Here is an 11838-nt window from a genome sequence, read left to right as displayed (position 1 = left end):
TGTCTGTTCGAAATTTAATTTATGACGATCTACGTTTTGCGATTACCAGGCCTCACGTGATTGGGCTTATGACGCATTTTGTTGACATGTCTTGATGACGTGGCGCGTTTAATTTAGCCTCACAAACGCTACATATTCCTTGAGCGTTTTCAAACTGGATCGAACCGATCAAAGCACCTTAATGACCCGGAAAAAACCGTAACAATTGGCTAAACCGATGACTTTCCCTACTGATTGACCGGCCGGTTATGAATTAAATTGAATCAAATCAAATCACAGCTTCTTTCTTCTCCGACGAGCATTTCTTCTTCAGTTTCTTCTCTTCTCAGCTCAAAATCACAAATCGTCAGCTTTTCGTCGCCGGATTCTTGCAATCGAGAACCATCTGCCGCCGATTTCCGTCTCTAATTTCTTTCTCCGACTTCAATCGAAATGTTACGTTTGTTTATTCAATTAGATTTGTCTTCAAGTTTTGTTCGAGTTTAGCAAAGCGAGGACTTTTTATTCTCGAATACGAGCTCGTGATCAATGGCCATTTCTATGGAATCAAGCTCGAAATCAAGGAAAGAAACCGTCTTGATAAAATACGCCATCTTCTCGCGACTTCTCGTTCTCTTCTTAACCATTTTGTGGCGGAGCTTACTCCAACCGTACGATACATCCGCTGCACTAAATCCTCCTTGCTTGTATCACAAAGAAGATTCTCCTCCATTTCTAGTAGCCAATGCAACTTCGAGATCCCTTGAAAACAGCGTTGTTTGGGACAGTGTCTACTTTCTCCGAATCACCGAGTGTGGCTATGAGTATGAGCAGACTTACGCCTTCTTGCCTCTGCTTCCCTTCTTCATCTCGCTTTTCTCTCGCACAGGTTTTGGAATTTAGATATCTACCCACTTGATTCCTTACTTTGGTTGTATCATTTCCATAGTTTTTTTATTCTTTTTGGATTCAGTTTTTGCGCCTTTGGTTCCATTGATTGGTCTTCGAGCTGTGATGGTGTTGTCTGGTTACATTGTCAGCAACTTAGCCTTCATATTAGCTGCTATCTATCTATTCAGGTACTTCATTGACATTCATCCAAAATCCATTATTGTGTCTCGAAATAAGTCAAGTCATGAGTCTTTTGAGCTCTACAAGCTAATGGTGTTTGCTATTCACCATTTTGAGTGTCTTACACCAGTCGTTGCTAACAGGCTTTCAGTTATTATCTTGAAGGACTCTGAAGCATCATTCAGAGCTTCGATTGTGTTCTGTTTCAATCCGGCATCCATATTCTATTCGTCAATGTAATGTATTCAAGCAATGATCTCATAAATTCATTTACTGAAAGTAAAAATGTTCAATCTTATCAGAATGGTAACTAACTGAAGACCAAAATTGTTTCTTTGTGACTTCCAGATATTCAGAGAGTCTATATGCTCTTTTTTCAATTGGAGGCGTGTATCACTTGTTATCTGGTACAAGCAATGTAGCCGTTCTCTGGCTTGCACTCTCTGGTTGTGCAAGGTCTAATGGAGTTCTTAATGCTGGTTATATCTGTTTCCAGACAATGCATCGAGCATATGAAGCTTTATATCAGAAAAGGCGCACGTATGTAAGTTATAAGTATTTCATTCAAATTTCAGAAATTATGACTGCGATTCAAAAACCGGATTTTTAATCTGGATCATTCTATTTCCTACACTTTAGATCCTTCTACAAGAGAAAAGAATTAATTCGAACAATCTTTTCAGTTACTTTGTTATTCATTTTGTTTTAGTGGAGTCTCACTTTACTGTTTTGCTGAGATGCTCTTTAGTTTAAGGTTGCAATGGAAGAGTTTCTTGATTTAGTATGTCTCAAATCGCAGCTGCTTGGTTAATCATGTAATCTCTGAAAGATTAAAGCCCATCTCTTTAACTTGCTTTCAACTCTGGAAGGTATGGTAGCCATAATGATTTGTCTCGCTACCCAGTTGGCTATGCAGGTTTTGGTTGCTGGATTTCTTAGATGCGTATGCATTTGTCTTCCTTTTGTCGCGTTTCAAGCATACGGATACTATAACCTTTGTCATGGACGTACACTTGATGAAATGAGGCCTTGGTGCAAAGGAAGGATACCTTTGCTGTACAACTTCATTCAAAGTCATTATTGGTAAGTAATTTGAACAAAAACCCTTTTCTTGTTCTTGCAAGTTTTCTTTCTTATATTTGATTTCGAGCCTTTATTTTCTTGTTTCTGACAGGGGAGTAGGTTTCCTAAAATACTTTCAGTTTAAGCAGCTCCCAAACTTTCTGCTCGCATCCCCAATTCTTTCTTTAGCTGTTTGTTCGATTATGAGTTACATGAAGTCTCGGCCTGAGCTCTTCATTTCGCTGGGTTTTCAAGCTACCGAGAAAGAAAAGAGATCTGTTGCAGGGCTTTATTCTCTGAAGGATGCAGTTAAACCAAATGTTAAAACTTCAACAAATGAAGGTATCATTTTCTTCTTTACGTTATATAATAGTTCCAAAATTAAACTTTGATGGATCCTCTTTATTTTCCTGAGTAGGAAACCGTGACATCAGACAGCGGAAACCCAGCAGTAAGAAGGATGTGACTGTGACCAAAGTGGCTGCGGCATCCAACTCTCCAGAAAAATCAGGATACTTTTCAGCTGACGTTTTCCCATTTATTGTACACTTGGGTTTGATGGCAACCACGGCATTCTTCATCATGCATGTTCAGGTTACAATCCTCAATGGCATAAACAGAAAATAATATACATAATTGTAGATAAGATTAAGGTTTTAGTGAGACTGTGCTCACGTTTGTGGTGTGGTAATTACAGGTTGCAACACGGTTCTTGTCGGCAAGCCCTCCACTTTACTGGTTTGCATCGTCTTTGATTGCATCTCCAGAACATAGTAAATGGGGATACTTGATATGGTCCTATTGTGCAGCCTATATCCTTCTTGGCACTTTGCTCTTCTCAAACTTTTATCCCTTCACTTGATCTAATGGTTTTCTCAGCGTCATTTGATATGTTCTTTTGGTCTGTTTTGTAAAAGATGTGACACTGAGGCGACTGTTTCACTGTAAAAACTAGTTAGATTAGATCAATGAAGGGTGTGGTGTTTACTCTTGTTGTTTTGATTCTTTCTTTATACAACTAACAACTACGAGACATTTGATTGGGCCCTAGATAGAGAATGTCCAGCCCATGTGTATTACACATAACCTCATGTGTAAGAGACCAGCACGTTGTTGGATACCAGTAACTTCGAACGGCAGGATGTGTTCCAATGATAATTATCCCACATCGCTTAGCTTAGAAACAATGACTCGGACTACAGGAATATAAATACAGAAGTGGCTGGATCAAGCAAACCACTTACCTGGACGGGGTCAACTCGTGATCAAGAAGACGAGTGGCCTAGGCTAGTGACCGGCATTGCACATTAGTCCGGGGTGCTTAGCTTAAGGTCTTCCCATGAGGAAGAGCCTATGTCATTATTTGTGGCAGAGGGGGTTTGCGTTCGCGCAGCCCCTACCATCATTAGTCTTAATCTTTCATGATTCCAATAATAAAATGGTAATTTATCTTGTTGGCATAATTACCCAACGTGCTGGTCTTTTATTGTCGGCATAATTGAAGTTTTCTGAACTATTTAGTTTAGTTACAGAGTCCCACATCGGAAAGAGGTATAAGTTGATGGGAATTGTGTGACTATAAAAGAAAGAGGCTTTGGTTGTTTGAAAAGCATTCTTGCGCTTGGGGCAATGACGCAGCTAATGAGGTCTTAACCGAGGCGCGTCTATTGCTGGTTGAAAACTATTTCCAAACCCCCTCCTAGGCCTAAGCTTGTCTTGGGCCTTCGAGAATTTCTGGAAGGGCTCCCTTCGGGGTAAAGCCCTACAATTCCCCAGTTCAACATTTTATCCCAAAATAATTTGGGTTTGCAATCAGCGTATAAACCTTCTTTTTGGTTCAATTAAAGTTGACCTTAATAATCTCTACTGAAACCAATAATTTGTTTCTATCAACCACCATATTCAGATAGGCAAATACTATCGTTCCCAAATTCGTCAACATTCACAATTGCCAAGCCAAAGAAGAAATACCATCTAAGAAAGGAAAATCTGTTAATGTATATTTCCCTTCCATTATTATTGAATCAAAGAACATTCGGTTATGATGATATAAACTATAAATTGTATGTTTTGAGAAAAGAACACAACAAAATTCAGCTCTTGTGAAAGTGTATAATGAACAAATCTCAAGTACAAGAGGAATAACAGCAAGAATTGCAAAGATCTAACTATAAAAAAACTACTTGAGCTTGGGTTTGATGAGTTCAATGCCACCCATGAAAGGCCTAAGGGGCTCAGGGATCACCACAGCTCCATCTTCTTGCTGGTAATTCTCCAGTAAACACACCATCATCCTCGGGATGGCACAGGCCGTTGCGTTTAGAGTGTGGACGAACTTCGTAGCTGGAAGATTCGCTTTGCCTTTCTTAGGACCCGTCTGAGGTGGTTCAGATGGGCGGTAACGGATTCCCAGTCTCCGACTTTGGTAATCCGTGCAGTTTGATGCGCTTGATATCTAGTTCAGAAGTTAAAACAGCAAGCTCAAAGAAGAAACTAAGATTTGGTTCTAGTGCTCTGACACAAATAAATAAGAGTTTGTTCTTTTACCTCGCCAAATCGTCCTAAACCGGGCATCCATGCTTCAACGTCAAACTTGCGGTAAGCTGGAGCGCCTAAATCCGCTGTGGCCATATCCAATGTTCTGCAAAGATAAATTTAGATTTCCGGAAGACAAAAACTCTGTGAGAGAAAATCGGGTTCAAAATTTAGTTTCTTACTTGAAGTGTAATCCTAGGGAAGTGAACAAATCTTCTTCAATCTGAATGAGTTCTTGGTGGAAGGATTCACTATCTTCAGGTCGGCATATGACAAACATTTCTGCTTTGTTGAACTGATGAACTCGGTAAAGACCTCTGCACGAAATCAAGAAAGTACTGAGTTTTAGTACACCTATGTATATATTAAATTAAAGAAGCCAAAAACACACACAAAGACTAAAACCCTTTCTTCTAGCTTACTTTGTGGCAGCGCCAGCTGCACCCGCTTCAGTACGGAAGCAATGAGAGAACGCTATATATTTCAAAGGTAATACCGATTCAAGAAGAATAGAGTCCATGTGGATTCCTCCTACTGGAATTTCAGCGGTACCAATGAGACATTGGTCAGTTCCATCTATAGAATAAACCTATCCAAAAGAATGGAAGCACGATTGGCAACAAACAACAATGTTAACTTATCAAACAGAGCCATCGCACAAGTATTGCAGAAACCTGAGTATTATCTCCACGAGGTTGGAAACCGCATTTTTCAACAATAGCAGATCTCACGATTTCAGGGGTCGTTAGGGGAGTAAAACCCTGCTTCATGACTTGTGATAGTGTCCAATTAAGGAGCGCCATCTCCAATAAAACTGCCTCATTTTTCAAATAGAAGAATTTTGAACCACTTACCTGCATGAGTGTAAAAACAAGAAGGAAGTTACTCACCCCATCTTCTTAACTTAATATACCGGATAAAGGAAAATGTGGTCATCAATCTAATGGTTTATAGAAGGAGGTGATCATTCACCCACTCAAGTAAACTCTACTAATTGAACTAATAATGTTCAGTCTAAATACAATTGATCATATAAAAACAAAACCAGTAGCTAGGCAGAAGCCAACGCTGATCCGAGAACCTATAAAATGTGGTTTGGTACCTATGAATAAGTCAAAGCGTATACCTCTGCAGCAGAGTCAAAGTCAATGAGATCAAGATCCTTCCCAAGCTGAAGATGATCCTTGATTGGAAAACTAAACTCACGTGGACTACCAACCTAGAAAGAAAACAATGAAATCTTTTTTGAAGGGGCCTTTGACAGCAAAAAGCCATAGCCAACGCAATAATTCAAGGAGACCAAACTAACTACCTCCTTTCTAATTGCCGACGAATCCTCTCCTCCAACAGGAACATCAGGGTGAGTCATATTTGGTATAGACTGCGCCACATGTTGCAGCTCATCTTTTAGCTTCACAAGGTCTTCCTCCAGAGTTACAAGACTTTCCTTAAGATTTTTACCTGAAGACAAAAAGCGCTCTGTTATCTTTTAGTAAAGAAACACAGACCCACAAACAAAATAGAATCCTCGTATACCTTCTTCTACGAGTGTCTCACGTTGTGATGGTTCCAGCTTCCCTTTCATCTTCTTGGCAACGTTGTTTCTTTCCTCACGAAGCTGCTCAACTTCCTGCTATCTGCAATCATTGATTAGCTGAACCGAGAGGAAAGAAACAAAATTTAATTCAATCTCTCAAATCTAGCCACAGACTAGATAAACATTTCACTAAAACTATCCAGAAACTTTCAAAACAAGAAGCTTTTTGCTACTTGAACATTTCTTTTGAGTAGAAGATTAGATAACCTTTTGGAGATTGACCATGTTCTCGTAAAGCTCAAGCACTGCTTCCAAATTAGCATTCGAATTTCTGTTCTTGATGTTGATTTCGACTGCTTCCTTATTATCTCTTATCCATTTGAAATCAATCGCTGCTTTCCACTGAGGCCTCGCTACTCAAAAAAAAAACACGAAACGAATCAGACACATTCAAAAACAATGACGGATTTTGACGAGATAAACAGGAATACCAGAGGAATCTGAGGCCTGCGTGGCCGGAATATCCTCTACGGCGGCGGAAGCGGAGAAAGCCCTGACTAGGAGAGGCTTATGGGGTTGAAGGTGGCGGGAAAACAAACCTAGGGTTAGAGTATTGGGAAATGGCTTGAGGAAGAAGAGACGAGAAGAGAAGGTTATAGGAACTGCAGCGAGTCTCAATTTGTGTAAACTCATCGCCGGAGCTTCTCTGCCGACGACGACGTCTTGATTTAGTTTATCTTCTTCTGTTTTGCGGATTGATATTTAAACGTTGTCGTTTTGAACTGTATAACATGGCCCGGCGGCGAGATGACGTGTCAGCAGAAGTTACTAATCCGCTACACGAAGGTCTACCTGTTACCAGGTTTGACGTGTCACGTCTTTCTGATTCAGTGTTGACATTTCCTCTATCCGAACGACAACGTTTTACGAATTTTGTTACTTAGGCTGTGGAGTTTGATGAAATGATCTTATGTTTTTTCTTTTTTTTTTGAATACCAGGAGGTTTTGGGCCAAAGCCCGTAATCCCCCCAGGTCCGAAACCACAACATGTAATATTAGTTTCGTTCCAAGCGTCACTCGAACCAACGACCTCTAAGTTTCGCCTAGAGTCTTTACCCTAACGACACTTGGTATTGATCCTATGTTAAATCCTAGTGATACATTCAAACTTTAAAGTCTGTACTTGATCATTATTCTTTACTTTATCACCGGTCAGATACTGTGTCACATTCATTATTGATCATGATTTGAATTTTCAAACACACCTTCCGGTTACCATGTCTGATCTTCATAATAAGCATAAATATTAACTACGAACAACACCAAGGGCCTTCTTCTTCTTCCTCTTATTCTTCTTCCACTTCCTCTATGAATCGGCCTCGCTCTGACTTGCTTTTCATGATCAGGGTTCCTTCCATGATCGACCAAGAACTTGTACATGCTCAAATCTGTAAAAACATATTCATAGTTTGGTCTTACATGTGTTAAATTTATTTCAATAAAAATGAAAATAAGCATTGCCCTCTTGGCAAAATATCGTACATTTTTCAGGCCAAATCAGAATATAAGAAAAACACAAGTCATTTTAACAAAAGCAAGAGACGAGTAAATGGACGAAGAAGACACACATATCATGTTGGCTTGTAGTATTTGGTGGCTACGAACGGCATCTTCGTGATGCTGCCTTCATACGGTTTCCCACGGACCAAGATCTTGACTTTAGTCCCGGTCTTGTGCTGACCTGACTTCACATATCCCATGGCTATGTTCTTCTTCAGGTTTGGGCTAAACCCTCCACTTGTGATCTCTCCAATCTTGTTCCCACTCTCATCATGAACCTCGCTATGCGACCTTGCGGGTGGTCCTGAGGAGAAGAAACCGACCCTTCTGATTGTAGGTCCATCTTTAAGCTGTTGGAGAATCACATCCGCGCCAAGAAACCCACCTTCGGCTCTTCTACGCTTCCCTATGGCCCATGTGAGCCCAGCTTCAACAGGAGAAATGTGTTGCTCCATGTCGTTTCCATATAGACAAAGTCCTGCTTCTAACCTGAGACTGTCTCTTGCTCCTAGACCTGTAAGCCTTACCTTACCCTCGGATTTCTCCAAGATTGCTTTTGCTAGATCCACTGCGTGCTCATCTGGAACTGAGATCTCAAACCCATCTTCCCCGGTATACCTGAAAACCAAAACAGAGACATTCATTACCTATGAGAACTTCAGAACTTTTCCTCCTGAGCTATTTTGTCTACTTGAACCAAGTAAGTCTGACTAGAAACAGAAAGTGAAACATGAGATTTTACCCGGTCCTGGTAAGAAAACATGTGGAACCATTAATGTCCAGAATCTGGAACTGCCCAAAGTAAAGCTTGCTCAAGTCTTCTTTAGTCAGGTGTTGAAGCACTGGAGCAGCCAAGGGACCCTACATCGAAAATTCAAGATCGTAATGTACTATAACTACAAGTATACATCAATCAATATCAGAACAACAAAAGGAACAATCTTTGGGTTCAAATTGAATAGCCAAACCTGAAGGGCGAGAAGAGATCTCTCATCATGGATATGCCAGGAGACATCACCTCCTTTGGCCTTGAAAGCCTTCATGTGTTCTTCAATGTGAGCCAAATCCTTATCCCTACAACCAGCATTGACCACCAAATAGATATGTTCATCTGTCACTTTGGTAATGACCGAGTCATCAATGGCACCTCCTTTCTCATTTGTAAACACAGTTAAGCTCCCAGTTCCAGGAGCCAAACCAGCCACATCAGCAACCACAAGTGTCTCAAGAAAAGGAACACAATCTTTACCCTTAAGGCTCAAACCACACATATGTGCAACATCAAACAAACTCCCATTTTGCCTGCAGTTAACAGTTGAGTCCATAATCGAATCTTTGTACTGAATTGGCATACTCCAACCAGCAAAAGGAACCATCTTTCCTCCATGGGCCACATGGAAGTCGTAAAGAGCAGTTTTTTTCAGGTCAGCTTCAGAGGCAAAGTAGCGGCGTGACACACCCTTCTTGTCAGATTGAGCAAGACGACGAGTTATAGATTGACCTAGCTGCCATAGACTCCCACCTCTCATCTTCTCCACAAGCTACATAACAAGTTTGATCCAAGAACACTCAAAATCAATAACCATAAATGCAATTTTTTCAAATTCAACTGGATTCAGTGAATTGACATTGATAAACTCTTAAGCTATGGAATGAAGAAAGGAGATTCATATAAAGGCTCTATAGGCAAAAAGAGAGCATTTTTAAATCCATGAATCTTCAACTATAAGATTAAGATTCATTTATAAAACATCTGCAACAATCAGGGAACTCAATAATCGCAATGAGATTGAATCGAAATCGTATTTTCACAAAGAAGAAGAAAACAAATGTTGTCTACAATCGAAATAATCTGTGATTCTGTGAATAGAAAACATAAAAACTGAAATGGGTCGTGTAGAAATCTTACAAAGATTTGAGTCTTTGCCACTGGAGCTTCTTCCCAGATTCCTGATACTACTATGTAGTGTGTGTGTGTGTTATTGCAAATTAATTGATGATTTTGTTGCTATCAATGGCAAAAGGGACTTTATATATTTATATTTAGGGATTAAAATAGAGATTTATGTGACTTAATAATGTGAAGAAAAAGATGGGGTTGGTGCCTTGGTGGTGGAAGAGGAATCATCAGCCAAACGAAGAAAAGGCCAAAGCAACCGCATCCCCATTGAGTGGTAAGTAATTGTTCAATCTTTATCTTCTTATTTTTTAAATTTTTATAAAATCAAAATAAACATACAAGTATTGCAAATCACCAAAAATGAAAAAGGAACATGCTTGATCAAACTTTTGGAGTTGTAGACATTTTTTTTTGTTAGCATTTTATCCATTATTATTCCAAAAAGAATTCAGTATAGTTGTTGTTTGCTTATATGTGACTTAGCATTATGTTAATTGCGATCTTCTCTTCCCTGCAATCATCAATCAAGTGATCATCGGCATTTCAAAGACTTTCCTTTGGTTTTTACGGTTTTTTGTTAGAATGTCCAATGTTTACCAATCAATGTTTTAGTTGTTGTAGTTAGTGTGACCAATATTTTATTTCTCGATGAAATTTCGAGATTGTTTTGTTTATCGATTTAGTTATAAACAAGAGAAAAAGTCATGCTAGTGAATATATAAAAGCGAAACGTTGCAGAACTTAATCATATCTTAACGGCGTTACACATAATACGATTACGAGCATTACCAAACTTAAATCATATCTAAACGGCGTAGCTAAGACCTTTTATGATTCAAATATTGAGGTTTAAATCAAAGCAGAAATCCAAATTCATACCCTCTATATTTTATTATGACAATGAAAGTAACTTAATTAGTGTAATAAGCTGAGAATCAGCTCTCACGCACACTTGACAATACGTTCAAGGAAGGCCACCGAGTCCGCCACCGGCTCCTCCGCCAAAGCCGCCTCCACCGAGGAGTCCACCGCCACCACCTCCAAGTCCACCACCGCCTCCACCTAACCCTAGTCCGGCTCCCGCGCCGATCCCAGCCCCAATCCCAAGCCCACCAAGACCAGCTCCTCCACCAAGGCCAAGCCCTAGGCCACCACCGCTGCCGCCGCCTCCGAGGAAAGATTTTTCATCCTTGAATGTATCTCCGGAGAAAAGCTTCCTAGCACCGACATTGGCACAAACAAGTGCAAATGTGCAATGAAGAGAAGCACAAGCAAGTTAGTAAATGTGCCTTTCATGTTTTGCTTTGTTGGTTCAGATTCTTTTTGTTTATGGTGACTCACTTAGTTGTTACAAGACCATATATATAGGCTGTTATGTAATGTTTGTGTGCAATAAATGCAATTAAAAATTTGGATCTAGGACCTATTGTATGAGTACAATGTAGTTTGATATAAATTAGTATTAGTAACATGTCAAACGATATGTATTTGCATACAATGAGATTAAACATAGCATCAATCAACTCTCATATAGTAGTGTTATAGTCTCTTTTCAATGTGCATGTGAGATGCCGTGATGGTTAGGTAAATAAGAACATAATAATAAGACAGACAGCCCAACCGATAAAATTAAGAGAAATTAATTGGGAAGCCAAAAGAAATACCATGATACTACTTTTATTTGGTCCCAAACTCAAATAATCTTTATATACATCGCATGATCCTTGAGACCTAATGGCCTATATAAGATCAGATCCGGTCTAGCCTAACCAAACAGCTTGACGTTATAAATTTACTCGATTCTATTTTAACATTATTGTTTAATCAGCATGTATATATGTAGTAGAGAGAGAAAGATAAATGGTCTAGGGTTAGAAATTTTTTAATCGGTTACGTAGTTGATAGGGCTCTATATGGAATGTATATTATAAAGGGTTTTCTAAATTCTAATGATAGTTGCAGTATAAAGTAGGTGAATCCATTAATATAGCCAACAATATTGATCTCCCTTTTTTGCGGTAGTAGTGGCTGAGTTTTCATGTGACTAAACATATATTGAAGATGTAGTAGTTAGATTGAATACTAAAAGACATATTGCATATCATCAGTATATGGATCCAATGCAATTTTTAGAGAGTAACTGCTATAAATAATATTGGTTTCTATTCTGAACCAACACAATCAAAACTGGCCC

At 39.4% G+C, this 11838-nt stretch overlaps 3 protein-coding genes across 7 annotated transcripts; 1 reads left to right on the top strand and 2 right to left on the bottom strand.

Moving 5' to 3' along the window:
* Positions 1-183: 183 nt before the first annotated feature.
* Positions 184-3107, top strand: LOC9325965 (GPI mannosyltransferase 2). Of its 2 annotated transcripts, XM_021011314.1 has the most exons (8): positions 184-868; positions 953-1058; positions 1194-1286; positions 1399-1594; positions 1955-2133; positions 2225-2454; positions 2531-2706; positions 2810-3107. In XM_021011314.1, the coding sequence occupies exons 1-8, from the start codon at positions 529-531 to the stop codon at positions 2972-2974; spliced, it is 1485 nt and encodes a 494-aa protein (XP_020866973.1). In that variant the 5' UTR covers positions 184-528; the 3' UTR covers positions 2975-3107. The 2 variants fall into 2 exon arrangements, with proteins under 2 accessions (XP_020866973.1, XP_020866974.1); XM_021011315.1 differs by lacking the exon at positions 953-1058 and having other exon boundaries at positions 725-868; positions 1216-1286.
* Positions 3108-4104: 997 nt separating this feature from the next.
* On the bottom strand, positions 4105-6962 carry LOC9325964 (serine--tRNA ligase, chloroplastic/mitochondrial). Of its 4 annotated transcripts, none has more exons than XM_021011310.1 (10): positions 6676-6958; positions 6452-6597; positions 6184-6277; positions 5960-6108; positions 5774-5866; positions 5322-5408; positions 5070-5236; positions 4830-4964; positions 4660-4753; positions 4105-4567 (listed from the first exon to the last, which is right to left on the bottom strand). In XM_021011310.1, exons 1-10 carry the CDS (start codon positions 6875-6877, stop codon positions 4292-4294), a joined length of 1443 nt encoding a protein of 480 aa, XP_020866969.1. In that variant the 5' UTR covers positions 6878-6958; the 3' UTR covers positions 4105-4291. The 4 variants fall into 4 exon arrangements, with proteins under 4 accessions (XP_020866969.1, XP_020866968.1, XP_020866970.1 ...); XM_021011309.1 differs by having other exon boundaries at positions 5322-5501; positions 6676-6957; XM_021011312.1 differs by having other exon boundaries at positions 4432-4543; positions 4661-4753; positions 5322-5501; positions 6676-6962.
* A 671-nt stretch (positions 6963-7633) lies between these two features.
* Positions 7634-9862, bottom strand: LOC9325963 (aminomethyltransferase, mitochondrial). Its single transcript, XM_021011317.1, has 4 exons — positions 9654-9862; positions 8713-9285; positions 8487-8605; positions 7634-8362 (listed from the first exon to the last, which is right to left on the bottom strand). Exons 2-4 carry the CDS (start codon positions 9271-9273, stop codon positions 7816-7818), a joined length of 1227 nt encoding a protein of 408 aa, XP_020866976.1. The 5' UTR covers positions 9274-9285; positions 9654-9862; the 3' UTR covers positions 7634-7815.
* Between the last annotated feature and the right edge of the window lie 1976 nt (positions 9863-11838).

The sequence above is a fragment of the Arabidopsis lyrata genome (genome assembly GCF_000004255.2).
Source record: "Arabidopsis lyrata subsp. lyrata unplaced genomic scaffold ARALYscaffold_1, whole genome shotgun sequence".
Lineage (NCBI taxonomy): Eukaryota > Viridiplantae > Streptophyta > Magnoliopsida > Brassicales > Brassicaceae > Arabidopsis > Arabidopsis lyrata.
The sequence above is the reverse complement of the archived record's forward strand: the minus strand, read 5'-3'. Positions and strand labels throughout refer to the sequence as shown.

Excerpts from the sequence above, each read along its gene's own strand:
- LOC9325965 (XM_021011314.1), top strand. The coding sequence starts at position 529 with ATGGCCATTTCTATGGAATCAAGCTCGAAATCAAGGAAAGAAACCGTC. Across the intron at positions 2,134-2,224 it reads TTCATTCAAAGTCATTATTG|GGGAGTAGGTTTCCTAAAAT; the intron begins GTAAGTAATTTG and ends TGTTTCTGACAG. Across the intron at positions 2,707-2,809 it reads TCTTCATCATGCATGTTCAG|GTTGCAACACGGTTCTTGTC; the intron begins GTTACAATCCTC and ends TGGTAATTACAG.
- LOC9325963 (XM_021011317.1), bottom strand. The coding sequence starts at position 9,273 with ATGAGAGGTGGGAGTCTATGGCAGCTAGGTCAATCTATAACTCGTCGT. Across the intron at positions 8,606-8,712 it reads GATCTCTTCTCGCCCTTCAG|GGTCCCTTGGCTGCTCCAGT; the intron begins GTTTGGCTATTC and ends TTTTCGATGTAG. Across the intron at positions 8,363-8,486 it reads TGTTTTCTTACCAGGACCGG|GTATACCGGGGAAGATGGGT; the intron begins GTAAAATCTCAT and ends TTTGGTTTTCAG.
- LOC9325964 (XM_021011309.1), bottom strand. The coding sequence starts at position 6,877 with ATGAGTTTACACAAATTGAGACTCGCTGCAGTTCCTATAACCTTCTCT. Across the intron at positions 6,109-6,183 it reads TGAGACACTCGTAGAAGAAG|GTAAAAATCTTAAGGAAAGT; the intron begins GTATACGAGGAT and ends TTTTGTCTTCAG. Across the intron at positions 5,237-5,321 it reads CTCGTGGAGATAATACTCAG|GTTTATTCTATAGATGGAAC; the intron begins GTTTCTGCAATA and ends TCTTTTGGATAG.